Source organism: Triplophysa rosa, linkage group LG14, assembly GCF_024868665.1.
Source record: "Triplophysa rosa linkage group LG14, Trosa_1v2, whole genome shotgun sequence".
In the NCBI taxonomy this organism is placed as follows: domain Eukaryota; kingdom Metazoa; phylum Chordata; class Actinopteri; order Cypriniformes; family Nemacheilidae; genus Triplophysa; species Triplophysa rosa.
The window spans coordinates 626,382-645,726 of record NC_079903.1 but is presented as its reverse complement, the minus strand read 5'-3'; the positions used below and the strand labels follow the sequence as shown (position 1 = coordinate 645,726).

Below are 19,345 nucleotides of genomic sequence, written 5' to 3'. Positions count from 1 at the left end.
GAGAGAATTGTCATATTTCAGTCAGTGAACTGTAACTTGCTCTTGAGTTGGACGTGGCGCGTTGAGCCGGAAGCAGACGGGCTGATGACGTCAGTTTTGTGTATGTGTGTTTAAAGATGGCGGTGAGTGTGGTGTCGGTGTGTCAGTACTGGAAGCGCTTTGACTTGCAGCACCTTCAGGTTAGTTTATAATCGAATAACTTTACTCCTCGTCGCGCTCCTAAATTCACTCATCCCATAATAATTCATTAAATGCTTTAACATTTCAAAAATCAAAGTATTGGCTTTTAATAAGAGTGCTCTTGGCGTTTGGTGTTATTGCGTCTGTTGTGTGTTTCAGAGAGAGTTAGACACTCTGTTATTGATGTGTGTCGTGTTGTGTGTTTCAGAGAGAGTTAGACACTCTGTTATTGATGTGTTGTGTGTTTCAGAGAGAGTTAGACACTCTGTTATTGATGTGTGTTGTCTGTTTCAGAGAGAGTTAGACACTCTGTTATTGATGTGTTGTGTGTTTCAGAGAGAGCTAGACACTCTGTTATTGATGTGTGTTGTGTGTTTCAGAGAGAGTTAGACACTCTGTTATTGATGTGTGTTGTGTGTTTCAGAGAGAGTTAGACACTCTGTTATTGATGTGTGTTGTGTGTTTCAGAGAGAGTTAGACACTCTGTTATTGATGTGTGTTGTGTGTTTCAGAGAGAGTTAGACACTCTGTTATTGATGTGTGTTGTGTGTTTCAGAGAGAGTTAGACACTCTGTTATTGATGTGTGTTGTGTGTTTCAGAGAGAGTTAGACACTCTGTTATTGATGTGTGTTGTGTGTTTCAGAGAGAGTTAGACACTCTGTTATTGATGTGTGTTGTGTGTTTCAGAGAGAGTTAGACACTCTGTTATTGATGTGTGTTGTGTGTTTCAGAGAGAGTTAGACACTCTGTTATTGATGTGTGTTGTGTGTTTCAGAGAGAGTTAGACACTCTGTTATTGATGTGTGTTGTGTGTTTCAGAGAGAGTTAGACACTCTGTTATTGATGTGTGTTGTGTGTTTCAGAGAGAGTTAGACACTCTGTTATTGATGTGTTGTGTGTTTCAGAGAGAGTTAGACGGTCTGTTATTGATGTGTGTCGTGTTGTGTGTTTCAGAGAGAGTTAGACAGCATTGCTACACTGTTGGCCAGCAGACAGGATGACAGCGAACAGTCCAGGAAAAACCTTGTTGAACAGAGCCGGCACTTTAAGAAGAGCACGCCAGAGGTATAGCTCACAAATACACAACTCTTATATTTCATTATTAACCGTGTTAAAGGGATAGTTCATCCAAAAATGAAAATTCTGTTATGAATTACTTAACCTCAGGTTTTTGCAACCTGATGAACACAAAGAAGGATATTTGGAAGAATGTTAGCAACTGACATTTCTTTGTGCATTATTGACTACCATAGTAGGAAAAATTACAATGGTAGTCAAAGGTGCTCCAGAATTGTTTGCTTTCCTAAATTCATTAAAATATGTAATATCAACAGTACAAAAATAATTATACAATAATTTTTCCTACTATGGTAGTCAATGATGTCCCAGAAATGTCAGTTGCTAACATTCTTCCAAATATCTTGCCTTGTGTTCAACAGAACAAAGGAATGTATACAGGTTTGGAACAACCTGAGGTTGAGTAATTCATAACAGAATTATCATTTTTGGGTGAACTGTCCCTTTAATATGTGTGTGTGTGTGTGTGTGCATTTGTGTGTGCGTTTGTGTGTGCATTTGCACGTGCGTGCGTTTGTTGTGTGCGTTTGTGTGTGCGTCTGTGTGTGTGCCTGTCAGTGCGCATGTGTGTTTGTGTGCTTGTGCGTTTGCATGTGAGTTTGTGTGCGTGCGCGTGCTTGTGCCTGTGAAAGTGACCTATTTGTCAGATATGGTGACCCATACCCGAAATGTGACCTCTGCATTTAACCCATCCAGAGAGTAGTGAACACACGCACAGCAAGTGGTGAACACACGTACCCCCGGAGCAGTGGGCAGCTATCACTGCAGCGCCCGGGGAGCAAGTAGGGGTAAGGTGCCTTGCTCAAGGGCACCTCAGTCGTTACCCGCCAGCCCTGAGAATCCAACCTGCAACCTTCTGGTTGGCCATTAGGCCACGACTGCCCCTGTGTGTGTTTGCATGTGCGTTTGTGTGTGCGTATGCATTTATGTGTGCGTTTGTGCGTGTGTTGGTATGTGTGCCTGTTAGTGTGCGTGCGTGTCTCCGTTTGTTTGCCTGTTAGTGCGCGCGCGTGTGTGTTTGCGAGTGCGTTTGCGAGTGCGTTTATGTGTGCGTTTGCGAGTGCGGTTATGTGTGCGTTTGCGTGCCTGTTAGTGCGCATGTGCGTTTGTGTGTGCGTATGCATTTGTTTGTGCGTTTGCGCGTTTGTGTGTCCGTGTGCGTGCGTGTGAGAAGCAGGAAATAAATAGCAAAAATAAAGATAGAATCATTCATTAAAAACTGTATGATTGATGTTTTCTGCACTAAACATCAGTTTTATGATGTTGATGTTGTGAATGTCTTCAGGATCTCAGAAAACTTGTGGCTCCACTGCTGAAGAGTTTTCAGTCTGAGGTGAGTGTCTCGCTCTCTCATCTCTTCATCAAACTCATGATGATCTGAAGCTTCTACTGCAGCTTTCTTACACTAACAGAGTTACGATACGATACGAGTCAAGACAATAGAGGGTTTACTCACCAGTGAGTGATTGACGGCATGATAGGATATTTGGAAGAATGTTAGCAACTGACATTTCTGGGACATCATTGACCACCATAGTAGGAGAAATTATTGTATCTTTTTTTTGTTCTGTTGAACACAAAATGAGATATTTCGAAGAATTTAAGAAAGCAAACAGTTCTGCAGCACCTTTAACTACCGTTTAAATGTGTCCTACTATGGTGGTCAATGATGTCCCAGAAATGTCAGTTGCTAACATTCTTCCAAATATCCTTCTTTACGTTCAACAGAACAAAGACATGTATACAGGTTTGGAACAACTTGGGTGGGGGGGCTGTAATTTTCATTTTGGGTGAACTGACCCTTTAACATTGCTTAATTTGAATGGTCTTACTCTTTCTTTAATACCATGTACTGTATTGTATTTGACCTCTTTCTGTGTCTTTCTTTTTTACTGTAAAGCTGTTTTGAAACAATTCAACATTGTAATAAGTGCTATATATATATATGTACACTGCCCGTCCAAAAAAAGGCACCACCTGGATTTAACTAAGCAAATAGGTAAGAGCCTCCCATTGGATTGGAGGTCTAGGTTCAGCAACATTGTGTGCCCAAAGAATGAGGTCAGCTGACTACCTGAATATACTGATTGACCAGGTTATTCCATCAATGGGTTCTTTCTTCCCTGATGGCTCGGGCATATTCCAAGATGACAATGCCAAAATGTAATTTTCACACATGGATTGGCCACCACAGAGTCCACACCTTAACCCCATTGAGAATGTTTGGGAAGACTTTGCGTAGCTGTCCAACTCTCCCATCATCAATACAAGATCTTGATGAAAAATGAAAAAAGAAACATTCTGGACATTGCAGAAGCTTATCGAAACGATGCCACGGTAAATGCTTGGCGTAATCAAAGCTAAAGGTGGTCCAACGAAATATTAGAGTGTGAGACTTTTTTTTGGATGGGCAGTGTATATACTGTATATATAAAATTGAATAGAATAACATGTTAAATAGCCAGCATCCTAGCGTCAGTACTTATATCACGCTGATACACCGCTGCACATTGTAATATTGTAAATAACCCAGCATCACTAACTGTGATATTAAAACCCAGATGACTAATATCATTGAATTAATGTGCACATTGTGCTCAAGTCCTGACCCTTTACATGTCTTCAGCTTTCAGTCCTTTTCATTTCCTCATTATAAATGCTGTCATGTGTCTCTATACCCACTGCCAGACATGGGTTCAACACATTTATTCCTTTAGCAGCACAGTGATCTACAGAAGTGACATAAACACTGAAACTCTCCACAGGACTCCACATGAGTTAAGCTCGTAGAGAATGAGATGAATGAGTCTTCAGAGCACAATGAAGAGAGAGAAATCATGATGTATGACCCTTGTTTGTATGTGTGTTTCAGATTGATGCATTGAGCACGAGGAGTAAAGAAGCAGAAACTGCCTTTCTGAGTGTCTATAAGCGACTGATCGATGTACCAGGTGAGCGGGCGACTGCTGTTGATACTTGAACATCACACACGGCACGTCCATCAGCTTCTCAGTCCCTATAGAGACATAGCTGACGGAAGATTTCCTGTGTGTGTAGATCCAGGGTCAGTGCTGGAGTTGTGTCAGCAGCTGCAGTTGAAGGTTCAGAAGATGAACGACATCGAAACTGAGAACCAGAAACTGCGGGAGACACTGGACGAATACAACAAAGAGTTTGCGGATGTCAAGAATCAGGGTAACGCAAAAGCACCTTCATGTGACATTTCTCACGACGTGTCATTCAAACCTCCCAATGACTTTCCTTGATCTTCTCAGTCGAAACGGACATGTTTGTAACTATGTCTTCTCAAGCTATTCATTTACAAAATGCTTAGTTCCAGTCCTCGATTCTGATTGGTCAATAGCTGTGCTTTATTGGCAATACAACACAGCTATGACCACTTCACAATGAATCCGCATCTACGCTTTAAGAGATCTGTGCCCATGTTGCATTATTTGTGAGCTTTACATGCGCGATGACGTCTAACATCCCCGCCAAAGGAAGTAGTCGCTTTTGGCAACCGCCGGTTTTAAGACACTATAAAGCTTGAAAAAAATCACAAGAGGGATATAACTGGTGTGTTTTATGTCATGAAAATATTTTGAGGTTTCGTGAACCACAGACCTTATTTCAGGCTATTTACCAAAACCCATAAAAAACCCACAGACTTTATTGGGGCGATGGAACCGGAAGCGCTAAAATGCTAACATGCTTCTGGGGTTTGCGTACAAAAATACGTCATCTCTGAGATACTCTATAGCAGGTGTTCTCAAACTTTTTCACTGTGGCCCCCCAAATAAAGACTTATAATCTTAAAATCTGAATTTGAATTCAACCAAAAACATATTCAGTTATACAATGCGGGAACATCAATTCTTTTGGTTGGTGGTCTTATTTTCTGATGATTACATAAAATCTATGACAAATTTCTATATTTCATAAAATGCCACAAAATCTGCGGCCCCCCTGGATCCATCTTGGGGTCCCCAGTTTGAGAATGCCCTAATGCTTGAGCAATAAACAGCATCTCTGATCAAATCTGACTGGACTAACTATTTCATCAAAAGGCAGTAGCAGAAAAAAAGGGTTTTCTTAATAAGATTGTGTGGAAGTGTGTTGAGTTTATTCACACCGGTTGTGTGTGTGGTGTTTTGCCATCTGACAGAAGTGACCATAAAAAACCTGAAGGAGAAGATCCGCGAGTATGAACAGACCATGAAGAATGAGGCACAGAATCTGGCCCTGGAAAAACAACAGCAGATCCATCAAGATTACGCTGAGAAAGAGAGGTCTGTCTTATACATCATCACATCACAGCAGTTTGATTCATAAACTGATCTCACAGCATTTAATGTTCATGATTTGATTTCTGATACACCAGTGTGACGATAAATGTAAGGGATATATACCCGCTTATACCACGGTTATTTGCCAAGTTAAAGCTGTTATGGATGTTTACAGTGTCATTTGTGATCAGACGGGTGAAAATGACATTTTTGTCAGTTAATTTCAAACGTTGATCAAACTGGTTGGAACTACCCGTGCATTAAACGGTTTAATGCACACCTTCCAGCCAATCAGAAGAATCCAGTATTCAAACAGACCATGGTATAAAACGATAATAACGTACGATCATCATACCGTGAACGTGTGTTTATCTGAGGTAATATTAAATAAATAAACCAGAGAGAGAATCTCACCAGCGCATACACATCTCAGCTTACACCACTCACACACAGCCGTATATAACGTGACGCCGTACGGTTTTCTTTCTGATGTGTATGATTTCCGTCATGCAGAGGGAATCCCAGAATCCAGTCATGAATCAGATTTACAGTATAGGCCAAATGAAACAGATAGACGCATACGAAAAGAACTTTTCTGTCAATACATTCTGTTTAATTAGATTGAAAATGTTTAATTTATAATTAAGTTGGTTTTATGCATTCGTTGTTCATTTTTTATAATATATTGTTGACCCTGTACCACAAAGCAAGTCATAAGGGCCAAATGATTTTAATTGGAATTTATACATCAACTGATAAGCTTTCCATTGATGTATGGTTTGTTAGGATTAGACAATATTTGGCTGAGATACAACTTTTAAAACTCTGAAATCTGAGGGTGCAAGGAAATCTAAATCTTGAGAAAATGGCCTTTAAAGTTGTCCATCAGCTGTAGCAGTCTGTTGCTCAGAAGAAACAGCTTTGTTTTAACGCTCTCTCTTGGCTTACCGCTGTAATGATGTTGTGGAGAGAAGATGATTCCCAAAGCTTTCCATCTATACCAAACTTGAGTGGGTCATTCTCAAAGAGCGAGTGAAGTTTGTAGGCGGGCTGTTCCAGCGTTATGAATGTGACATAAACACGCTCAGGGAATGAATTTGTTACCAATAAACGGAACCATTTGTTTAGTTTTTACTAAACCCTTGTTGATAGAGTTTAAACATCAGAATAATATCAGTCTATGCACAAGTTTTCTATATAAAAAATAAACATGCTTTATGGATGTGACAAAAAATGGACAAGGATTTTGGGAGACGACATGAAGAGTTTATTTTCAAAAATCGTTTTTAAAACAAATTCAAAAATTATGTTTTTTATGACGTTATCATGTTTTAATTGTGTTAGATAGCTGTATTTGTTGAGTTATTATGGCTTAAATCAAAACAAACCAACTGTTGTTTGATTGATATTACTTGGAATGCACAATAAAAAAAAACATGATTTTTGAAAAATGTAAATCTCATTTTGGAATTAAATACTTGGTCGGATTTCGGTGAATTAAAATGCCCAAACCTGAAACAATTATACCAAACAAATGGAGAAGGGATGACTCTTCATAGAACATAAAATTTCCATGTGCTCATTTATGAGGAATATGAAGTGTTATGGATGTGACATCCTGAAAATGGCGCTTATACCCGACTATGAAAAACCATGCACTAAAAATGAAACAAATGCTTTCAAAACTTGAAGCGATACCTCATATGGGTATCTGAACCACCAAATGTTGATATCTGTGCTGTTAGTAGAGTAACAACCTTTGGTAAAAACTAGATTTTTTTCATGGTAAGGTTGACGTTGTCACGGAATTGCCCAGCTGTGTTTCCCGCCATTTTTGTTCACGCTTTTGCTGCATCCACTCCAAAAAAAAGTTTTGATATATTTACGGTAGGAAATTTACAAAATATCTTCATGGATCATGATGTTTACTTAATATCCTAATGATTTTTGGCATAAAGGAAATCTATCATTTTGACCCCTATTACTACAAATGTTCTCGTGCGACTTATGACTGGTTTTGTGGTCATTTTATAAACATTATTTTATATCATTTTATGTCATTTTATATACAAGTATCATATTGAAACTAAAACATCTGAAGGGTTTTGATCACATAGCAGATGTGCAACTTTAGTGAAGCTTTATAGCGCTTTTTACAGCATTGAATCAAAGCAGCTGTACAGAAAACATGAACATGTGAAACGACATTGTGTCAGGTAACGCCACAAGACAGGGACACGAGGATCATCCACAAATAGTATCTTTAATATACGTCATAACTAGGGATGTAACGATATCAAAATGTCACGGGACCATAATACCTCAGTGTAATGCCTGTGGTAGGATATTTATTACGATCTTTAAAAAGACAAATGAAGAAGTGCCATACGTGTTTAATAAGCCATTATTGAACATTGCATTGATGTAAATGAACCATGTCATGTCCTCTTTTCTTTATCCCATGAGGTATTATTGTATGAGATAGGTCAAATGATTTAAAACTCACCAGCTGGACCTTGACAGAGCTAACTATTATCTATTATAATTCGTTACATTTATATAGCACTTTTCTGGGCACTCAAAGCGTTTACATGGAAGGGGGGAATTCCTCATCCACCACCACAGGTGATATGGCTGCTGCTATTATATTGTTGAACATACTCTATGTCAAAGGCCCAGTAGACCTTTCGTTTCGTATAGTCCACCATAATATTGAGACAGTTTTGCTATTGCGATACCATGAAATGATCATATTGTTGTTACATCCCTAATAATAACAACAGTAGAAGATATACACACGAATCCTACCAACACAATGACGTAATGTTATATGAGAACAGACCACGCTGGGGATATATGGAGCGGAGTTAACGCTCAGTTTTCTTTCATTTTAAGGGAGGCTCATGTTTACACACATCAAGAAAGCACAAACTGGGTCACTGTTAGGCTCCTTATAACTGATGTACCTTGAAACCACCAAAGTGTGATATTTTCTGAAACGATACTGTGAAAGTGTCATACCGTTCCAACTCCACATGAATGAATGGAAGGAGCTCTGAAGCGTGTCACAGCGTCTGAATGAATATCAATAAATCAGTCTGTTGTCATCCACTGTTGTTGACTGTTGAGCTGTGATGAAAGCCAAATACACGTCATTGGATTTCTACTGATGATGATGAATGTGTGTTGTGATTCGTGCAGGAGGTTTCAGGAGTCTCAGGAGTCGTCGCTGTTGAAGCTTCAGGACGCTGAAGTGAAAGCTCAGAGTCTTCAGACGGGTAAACGTCTCCGCTTCATCCTCAGCTCTTCCAGCTCATATTAAACACTCTCAGAGCTGCTGGAGAGACATGACCTCACAGTATTTCTCTTCGTTCATTGGCAGACTGTGGAGGTTTTATAGGCTTGCACTTCCATCAGCAGCTGTGCTTCTTCACTGTTGTCATAGTGCTTCATTGTTGTTGTTATTTTACAGCACTTGATAGAACTCAGACAGAGCTTTTCGATCTGAAGACTAAATATGATGAAGAGTCAACTGCAAAGTAAGTGTGTGTGTGTGTGTGGGAAGGGTAAACCCTACGGTATGGGGACAAAATGTCCCCACAAAGATGGCAATATCCAAAATCCTTGTCCTTGTTTTGGTCCCTATGAGGAAACAAGCTTATAAATCATACAGAATTAACTTTTGTGAAAATGTGAAAGAGCAGACAGTTGTGTGTGATTGTTAGGGGTAGGGAATATGATATACAGTTTGTACAATATAAAAACCATTGCCTCTATGGAATGTCCCCATAAAACATGGAAACCCAACACGTGTGTGTGTGTGTGCGTGCGTGTGTGAGTGCGTGTGCGTGCGTGTGTGCGTGCGTGCGTGCGTGCGTGCGTGCGTGCGTGCGTGCGTGTGTGTGTGTGTGTGTGTGTGTGTGTGTGTGTGTGTGTGTGCGTGCGTGCATTTGTGTGTGCGTGCATTTGTGTGTGCGTGCGTGTTTGTGCGTGCGTGCGTGTGTTTCAAATGTCAAATCTATCATTTCTTAGGTTTGTTTTTTTACACCATGTGTTATGAATCTCAATGAATTTTGTCAATGTCTTTTGTGGATTGGTTCTCAGGGCTGATGAGATCGAGATGGTGATGATTGATTTGGAGAGAGCCAATCAGGTAAATCCGCATGATGACGGATGACTGAACGCGTGTTGTGTGAAGATGACGTGGGCTTGTTTCAGCAGTGAGAAGGATTCAGTGCTTTTTTGATGTTGATCATATGTCACCTGCTCACAAAACCAAACGAAAGCACACACCGCACGTCCATCAAAATACTCATAAATATGCACACCAAAGCCAACTGTCGTACTTTTGCAACTTAGTTTGAATCTTAACTCCTTTAACCTTATTATTTTTATTATTATTACTCATTTTTACCTCAAAGTCCCTAAATCATCAGCACTTCCTTCATATTTACAATTTGGCCTGAAGACTCTTTTGTGATGGGTTCTCTTTCAGTGTTTAACAGAACAGTACAGCTCGACAACTGCTTGCAAATATATGGTAAATGGTTGTATGGGTGAGATTTCAATGAGAGGTGTCTTTCACACATGCAGAGATAGCGGTCGGATAGTCAGGTGGTCTTCTGATCTCAGCATCAGCTGAAGGCTTGCCAAAGCTGTCAAAGTTCTTCTGAGAGATCCCTGTCTTCTCCTGTTAAATCTTCTCCCAGCTCTTTTGTTGTTGTTGTGCTCGTCTCTTATGGCTTTTCTAAATCGTTGTCTCGGTAACTAAAACATACTAACATCAAAATACACATACACTGCGAAAAAACACGTGTGTTATTTCTCAGACAACACATTTTGTTGTTACTTTCAACTCATTTGAAATGACAGCAAGTGGTGTGTTTGTTAATAATGAAGGTTACACACGCGCATATTCAGTCAAAATACTGTAAGCCTACTGTACGTGACATTAACAGTTCCTCCAAAGTCATCAACAATAATTCTCTTCATCTGTGCTTTGTCCTTTTCACACACGCAGTATGAATATAAACGGTGTCTTGAGGTGTGTCGGTTTTTGAAGGTTATGTCTGAGCAGTGATCCGTGTGTAAAACTGTTTCCATGTTCACCACAGAGAGCTGAAGCTGCTGAGAGAGAAGTGACGTCACTGAGACAACAACTGACTTCACACATCTACACCAGTCCAAACACGGTACGACACACGGCATCTCAGTAGACTTGAAGTGTATAGGTCACATTTTGTTGGAACGTGTTTAAGTGAACATTCTGTCATCATTTACTCGTGTCAAACCTGCGTGAAGAGAAGATATTTGGAAGAACGCTGGTAACCGAACAACGGCGGTACCCATTGACTTACATTGGTTTCGTGTCCGCTTACCCACGTTCTTCAAAATATCTTCTCTTGAGAAAGAAACTCATGCGGGTGCTCTGTTGGTTTATTGCACGCGTGTGATGGATGAGGGTTTGTGTTGGCCACAGCAGGACGAGTGTGAAGATATTGGCTCCCGGCCGAGTCTAGAGGCGGAGCTCAGTGCCAAAGAGCGCGAGATGATCCAGTTGGTGGAGGACGTTCAGAGACTGCAGGCCAACCTCTCCGGTCTCAGAGAAAACTCATCCGCACAGATCAGTCAGTTCCAACAACAACTCAAGCTCAAGAGCACAACGCTCAAGGTAGACGTCTGCTTCCGTCTTTCACTTCAGTGTACTGCATGCATTCACCAGTGTTCAGCTTCATTTCTCTTCTCCAGCAACTCGAAGAGAAGCTTCAGACACAAGCGGATTATGAGGAGATGAAGAAAGAGCTGAGGTAAGAAAGGAGACACGGCTAAAGATGATCCACAGCTGTGTGAGTTCGTGGAGGTCAACCAGTGTCACATTGCATCTGAAATAAAAAACCTCACATCGCAGCCGAGGCGTCACAGCTTCTCATCCTGACGGCCTGATTTGTTTGTGATTTGACAGCATTCTGAAGTCCATGGAGTTCGGTCCGTGCGACGGTTCCACACTGCAGGTACACGCGGCTCTTTGAGTATTTGTGAGACCTACAGTACAGGAAGTTGCTGACGTGAACGATCTGTGTTCTCCTGCAGGATGGGTGCAAGCCGTTAGAAGTGCTTCTGCTGGAGAAGAATCACAGCCTGCAGTCTGAGAACGCATCACTGCGTATCGCCAACACTGAACTGAACGGTGAGTCTGATCTCAGCTTGGTCAGTCGGTGAAACATTCATCGTTTCAAACCATTGCTGAGGATTTTCTGCATGAAATCACAGTTGTCATGAACCTGTAACCAGTCACATCAACACATTTGATTGAGTGGATCAGCAGTTTGAGTCTCGGACGTGTATGAATGACACACGAGCCCAATGCTGGTAAATGACTGATAAAGTCATTCTGGTAAATACACAAATGTACACAAGCAACGGCATTCTGTCAATTTACCGGCAAGACAGCGTTCACACAGGCGTCTCAAAATTCCAGCAATATGACGTCATCAAGCGGAAGTGTCCTTATAAATAGCTGCAACACAACCGGAGTAATGTTTGAAAATATGGCGGGTGTGATCTTATATCCCAACAAACACGGTGTTGTTGATGTTTGGATCATACACTTGCTCTTAACTCAAGTACACTGCGCCGTGCCGCTCACGTGCGGTTTAGACAGGGAAATCTTCAAAACTGACATGAACTATATGAGCACAAATGCAGAGACGCGAGGAAGAACAGAAATGTTTATACATACACAGAAGGTGGACGAGGGACGTGAGCAGTTTGGCGAATACATGAGACATGAGTTTTGAACAACTGCGTTAGAGCGTTGTGATTGGCAGTCAGCGCGCCATGCGTTGTACGTGCTCTTACCGGTAAATCTTCATTCACACAGCGCCTCATACTGGTCATTTGCCGACAATCTTATAACTTTGGGACTAAATTGGGAGTACTGATTTACCGGAACGGTTCTGTTCACACAATTTGACTGTTTGTGTGAAAGGGGCTATAGACTCGCTCGCGGCACGTGCAGTGTTTGTCCAGCAACAGAAACAAATACATGCTGCAAATGTTCCAAGTGTTCACGTAATCATCATGTCTGGATGTATCGTGGTGATTTCAGTCCAGTGTGTGTTGAACTTCAACCAAATCAAACCTCAGGAGTGACATCAAGTCATCCAACAGACTGACAGCACGACAAGACACATGAAAACTGTGAGAAATATCCAGGTTGAATCTTTCCTAAATACATGTCGAAATATGACTGTTGTGTTGCTTAAAAGTGAATCTGTAGGAAAAAAGTGAAAACGAAGAAATATTGTTTGTAGTTCACAGAATGAAACAAAAATGATCATTTTACCTAAACACATACATATAAATAGTCAATTTAGAAAAAGTGAAAATGATTTTCAAATGGTCTCTTCATGTGGCTATGATCATACTGTATCTGGCTTGTTGAAGTTGTTTCACTTCTTCAGGGAGCTGATGTGGTCTTTCTGTTAGTGTACAATGTGTGCATAAGTCTTATGATACTTATTTTCTGTTCATAAGCACATCAGTCTTAATAACTACTATTCATTGTGTATATAATCATTTATAAGTAACATATAATGGCTAACAAGGCTTGAAATGAAAATGCGTTATATTCAGGGCTATGTACTGGTTTCACTCTTTAAAAGTCCAGTGTGTGGTTTTTTGGAGGATCTGTTGACAGAAATGCAATATAATATACATAACTATGAGCCGCCCTTACATAATGAAGCGTCTTAGAATGAGCTATTTCTATCTACATACACCACCGGTCCCCTTACATGAATTCATCATGTTGTTTCTACAGGAGCCCCACAAACTGCTCTACAGAACGTGTTTCATAAATACATGATCTTCTTCCGCAAAGAAGCGAAAACATGACGACATCTTAGTCCTGTGTCAGCCGCAGCAGTGCTTTGAAAGGGAGGGGAAGGGCTGAAGTGAGCACCGCTAATTTACACACATGTGAAAGTGCTGTCATCATTCTAAACTGTGTGTTCTGCCTGTAGAAGTAACGCCCAATCAGAGTCAACTTGCATTCCGTAGAGTACCGCCCCTTTTAAGGGTGATTTCACTGTCGCTGCACTTCTAGAGGCAGAACACGCAGTTTCATGAGCGCATAACGTTAAGTGAGTCATGTGTTTTGGTGTTTTCCCTGTTTACTCTGTCAAATTTCACCCACATGAAAAATACTGCCGTGATGTAATCGAGTGTTCACTAAAGTCAACTGTAGTGTACTGGACTATATTATAGGAAATACTTTTCTCTCTCTTCTCTTACTGTGGTATGCTTCAAAAACAACCATTTTACTAGAGTTCACTTTAGGAAGTAATGGAGTATACTGCAGTATTTTTATGTGGGCTAGCACTTTATTACTGTAATAAATCTACTTACTAATGCTAAAAGTTCATGCTTTGATGGTTAAATGGGTCATTCTTAGCTAAGAGGTGACGATTAATGGTTATATCACCTGTCAGATGGTTATTTAACAATTACATTAGTCCTGCATTACTGACCGTGTAGTTTTTGGGTTATTGTGCCTGCTCATCCAAAACATCATTCATTCACTCTTTCACAAAACAACTCTTTCACTAGATTGAGCGACTTTTCTGATCCCTTTTGTTCAGAAGACACACATAACGACCAACCTATGGCTTTTTATCAACTTTCTCTTTCAATCAGTGGGAAAATGTGGTCAGTACTGCCCCGCTAGCTCGAGGTCATGCTTTCCCGGCGCAGGGATCGTCTCTCTCAGCGTCTGTGAGTGAGCGGCAGGCAGAAGCAGCACATTCACTTCACCGTACGTGTGAATTAAAGAGTGTTTCCAAAACCTGTGACTATTATCCATTGTTTTATAAGGTTATTAACACGAACACAGTTCGTCTGTAAATAAACACATAGTTACAGAGACAGAGGCTGTGCACGCGCTGTGTGAAAGGATAGAGCCAACATCTCCGCTCTTTAAAGGGATAGTTCATCCAAAAATGAAAAATCTGTCATGATTTACTCACCCTATAAATGGCTTTGTTCCAATGAACACAGAGAAAGATATTTGGAAGAATGTTAGCAATTTTCAGTTCCGTGACATCATCCACTACCATAGTAGGAAAACAGATGTCTATCTTTTTGTTCTGTTGTACACATAATGAGATCATTTGAATAATTCAGGAAAACAAAGAGTTCTGGAGCACCTTTGATTTAATTCTTCCTACTATGTAGTCAATGATGTCCCCAAACTGAAAATGACCAACGTTCTTCCAAATATCTTTCTCTGTGTTCATCAGAACATTTATACAGGTATGAAATGACATGAGCGTGAGTAAATGATGACAGAATTGTTCATTTTTGGATGAACTATCCCTTTAAGGTGTGTGTGGTGATTTTATCAGACGATGTGTCTTGGTTATAAAACAGAACTGACAACAGAAACAGAAAACATGTAAACAACTTTATTGGGCAATAAGCTGCATGTAATGAACAGAGAGCAGAAAACCGGTCTGAAGTTGCAACTCTAAACTATGTGATTTGAGTGGATTTTGTGTTGTACTGGATGATGTCACACACTAATTAACATTTGTCCGATGTCATCCAGCGCCACAGTTTCCACAAAATCCTAGTGGTAATGCACAATGATTATATACACAATGTAAGTGAGATTCTCTGAGAATGGTAACTGGTATTTAGTTTTTCCATGAATCAGCTCAACACAAGTACTGATCACTGTGTGTGTGTGTGTGTGTGTGTGTGTGTGTGTGTGTGTGTGTGTGTGTGTGTGTGTGTGCGTGTGTGTGTGTGTGTGTGTGTTCAGGTCACTATGCGTCTCTTCAGACGGAGTTCTCGGCAGCGGTGAAGATCAGCTCTGATCAGAAAGATCTCATCGTGAAGCTGGAGCAAGATCTCAGCACCATTCAGAGCATTCAGAGTCGACCCGACGCTGAGGTTCACATCACACGGCCTTCTCTTTACTGTCAGAAACACCTCCAAAGAATAGCTGAAGTAGTGACAGCTCTTGGAGATTAACAGGAGGAAATGAAAGAAGGGTTTTCAGCCCCCAGCTTTGCAAAGTCAGGATGAGCCGTGGTTCAACACAATGATGAGGAATGATGTGTGTTTGTGTTGTAGGGTGCAGACAGCAGTGTGCTGGTCGTCCCTGAACCTGTTAAAGAAGCCACGTCTCTCTTCTCAGGTAAACTGACCGAAGCAGTGTAGATTGTGTTTAGATCAGTTCTGATGTAGTAAAGTGGTCTTCTCGAGGTCCGAAATGTCATTAGGACGAAGGACGAAGTCTTTGGAATGGTTATATTGCGTTCGTGTTTCTTTCACACACTTTGTGAAGTTGTTTGTTTGTTCGTGGAGCTGCGAGCGGTTCTCCTCAGGCAGATCTTCCTCAGGGTCAGATGGATTCTCTTCTGACCATCATCTCCAGTCAGAGAGAGCGTTTCCGCTCACGTAATCTGGAGCTGGAGGCTGTGAGTCGTCCTCATCATCAACATGTTTGTCTGAGGACCAGACGGATGCTGATGCTGTTTTTATTCTCAACTCATTTAGGCCAACGGATCACTTCAGCAAACCTTACAGTCACTGCAGAGCGAGCTGGACAGCATGCGTGCTGACAACATCAAACTCTACGAGAAGATCAAATTCCTGCAGAGCTTCCCGAGCAGGGTACAACACCATCATCTTGACCATTAGTATTATTAGCAGTACTATCAGTCAGTCCATATAAACTCTGGTGTGTTTCAGGCTGGAGACAGTGATGATACAGTCATGCGTTACTCGTCTCAGTATGAAGAAAGACTCGACCCTTTCACGTCCTTCAGTAAAAGAGTGAGAACTTCGCCTCACACACAATTCAATTCAATTGTATTTATATAGCGCTTTTCACAATGTGCATTGTTCCAAAGCAGCTTTACAGGAGCAAATAAGAAAAACACAGAAACAACTCTCACTTCTCTTTGTTTCTGTTGGATCTTATTATAACTCTTCCTCCTCCTCCTCGTTCTTCCGCCATTGCATCTGTGGCGGCTCATAGAACCGGGCATAAGAAAGTTATGAAATCTGGCACACTGTTAGACATTTTGGCTCATAACGAAGTTGTAGAACAAAACTTCTTCTGAATCCTTGGCTTATGACCATTCTAGTGCACTATATGGCCATGAAAATGTTCCTGCCATTTTGACTTTTTCAAACTCCTCCTCGAGCGTGTCCGATTTGCACGGAATTGGTGATGTAGCATCTAGAGACACTTCTAACAAATAATCTCTCCTGAGGAGTCTTGATGATGGATTGGTAAAAGCGGCTGGTGTGCTCAGAATGGTCAATGAGAAGAACCACCGAAAGCTGCTTAGAGAATGCTGCTTATGTGATTTATATCATCATGGACTGAGACAGAAGCTCCAGAACACTCCACTAAAGTTTGCTTCTGATCACATCCAGAGAAACCACAAGTGGCGTGATAGAACATGTGGACTGTGCTAAAGTAAAGACAAAAAAACATTGATTTAAACCACACTCATGCCGTCAGGAGGAGCAGTGATCAGACATCACAAACAGAAGCTCGTGAATAACGTCACCCAAAACACTCCACTGAGGTGAACGTGTGTGTTTATTTCCAGAAGACCTGCAATACATTCGTTACATAGATACATAAATGGTAGTTTTTGTGTGACCAAGATGTAGAGTTTGTTCCAGTCAGACAGAAAAACAAGAGTTGGTTAGACATGTTAGGAAACTCAAAACTGCCGCGATATAAATGTCCTGTATAAGCGGCCGCCCACCAACTGTATATCTGTGATGACTCGATGTTTTGTTTCTTTTCTTGACCTCAGGAACGTCACAGAAGATATCAGAACCTCAGCCCGTGGGACAAAGCCACACTCAGTCTGGTGTGTACTGTTAATCCACAGATTTCTGTTAAATATTAAAAAAAACGTTCCATCCAAAACCATCATTACTAACTTGAGAGAATTACTCATTTCATCTGCTTTGATGTCTTCAAATGTTTGAGTCTAGTTGGTGACAGAAAGATGCAGATGACGACATCTCTAGTCATGTAGTGTAAGCGTGACACAAATGGATTTCATCACCTTCAGTTAGATTGACTTGTTAAAGCAATGCGTGTGATTCATGATGTTGCAGCATTCACTCATTTTAAACCTGTATGAGTTTCTTTCCTCTGCCGAACACAAAAGAAGATGTTTTAAAGAATGTTGATCATCAAACAACACTGAACTCCATTGAATGAACACAAAACCACGGAGACGTTTCTTAAAATATCTTCTTTTGTGTTTCACATACAGATTTACAACCACATGAGAGAGAAGGATGACAGAAGATTTTCTATTTTCTGATTTTTTCATCTGCAAATAAAGCAATGTTGTGTTTTAGCATTAGTAATCATTTATTCATCTTGAAGTTTGATGTGTTGTCCGATGGTGCTAACAGTATTCTCCAGTCAGGAATCAGATGGTAAACTTTAACGAGAGGAATGCTGATGCTTGTGTGTGTGTGTGTGTTTGTAGGGTCGTGTCATTCTGTCTAATAAAACGGCCAGAACAGTTGCTTTCTTCTACACGCTCTTGCTGCACTGCCTCATCTTCCTGGTGCGTCACGTGACTCAACACAACACATCACAACTCCCATGACCTGCTATATGCTTGAGTCTCTTTCTGATTTTACAGGTGCTGTATAAAGCCGCGTGGAGCGAGAGTATCGGCCGGGACTGTGCTGCATTTTGTGCTAAGAAGTGAGTTCTTCAGCTTCCTGACAGAATGAAATCACTGCATGTGTGTGTGCACGCGTGTTTTATTTGTGTGGTTTCTGTCCACAGGTACTCGGATCACCTGCACCGTTTCCATGAGGACGGAGACGTGTGGCAGTGAATGAACAGCCATCTGTAAACCATTAAATGCAAAAATCAGCTTGATTTAGCTTGGTTTAGTGTTTGTCTGCTTTCATTTATTGTTACTGGGACTGCAGGTGGTTTTTGGATCTATACTGGGTTTTGTATTTATTTGTCAGGATGTTTAAAGGTTTGATGTTATAACACACATTATTTGTGGAATCTGATGGTTTCTCTCTGGTATTGTCAAATCTTTCAAGTAAAACATTTCAATCATCATTCTTGTTTGTTTTTCTCATGCCAGATGCCGGTAAGAGAATGATGAAATTGATCCATCAAATTGAAAGTTAAATTTCCCTTATTTTTATAGCCTACACTATATTCTGCTAATGTTCGGACTCTAGAAACAGTCTAATAAAATTTCCAGGAACCTTTTGTGTGGTGTTGTTGTTGTTGTCATCGTTTCTGTTACAAACAGAAAAGACCAAAATAAAACACACAACTCATTTGAGTAAAATCCAGAGGAATAAGACAACAGGCTGCAAACGTGTGACAGACACACACACCACCGATGTCCAGGGACTTTTGGGGTTCACTTAGTTTTGGCCATTCAAATGTTCACTGGTGTGTCGTGTCCATGAGATGTTGAGGGAACGAAGTCTTTGTCTTGTAGCCATGACTTAAATGACCTTGAGGACAAAGTTGGCTACATTTTTTTCTTTTTATAATAAAAATGAGTTTTTTGAGCACACAAAAAAAGATGGCACTTGATCATTTGGCAGCCATTGGGATTGAATTGGTGAGACTTTAATGCAGAGGACTTTTTCTCCATCAATAAATCCAACACAATGCAGGTCACACACACGCATGAATGAAGAGGTGAGCCTGTACATCCTCTGTGGTGGACACACATGCGCCTATAATAGTGTTTTTTTCCCCTGATAT

General features: G+C 40.7%; 1 protein-coding gene across 2 annotated transcripts; it reads left to right on the top strand.

Moving 5' to 3' along the window:
- Positions 1–94: 94 nt before the first annotated feature.
- On the top strand, positions 95–18,835 carry cux1b (cut-like homeobox 1b). Of its 2 annotated transcripts, none has more exons than XM_057351522.1 (23): positions 95–179; positions 1,136–1,246; positions 2,544–2,591; positions 4,131–4,209; positions 4,316–4,453; positions 5,424–5,547; positions 8,746–8,822; positions 9,017–9,083; positions 9,649–9,697; positions 10,659–10,736; positions 11,027–11,215; positions 11,293–11,351; positions 11,507–11,555; positions 11,635–11,731; positions 15,368–15,498; positions 15,682–15,745; positions 15,916–16,028; positions 16,108–16,224; positions 16,303–16,386; positions 17,388–17,444; positions 18,081–18,161; positions 18,240–18,304; positions 18,389–18,835. In XM_057351522.1, exons 1-23 carry the CDS (start codon positions 117–119, stop codon positions 18,438–18,440), a joined length of 1,992 nt encoding a protein of 663 aa, XP_057207505.1. In that variant the 5' UTR covers positions 95–116; the 3' UTR covers positions 18,441–18,835. The 2 variants fall into 2 exon arrangements, with proteins under 2 accessions (XP_057207505.1, XP_057207504.1); XM_057351521.1 differs by having other exon boundaries at positions 11,024–11,215.
- The last annotated feature ends 510 nt before the right edge of the window (positions 18,836–19,345 follow it).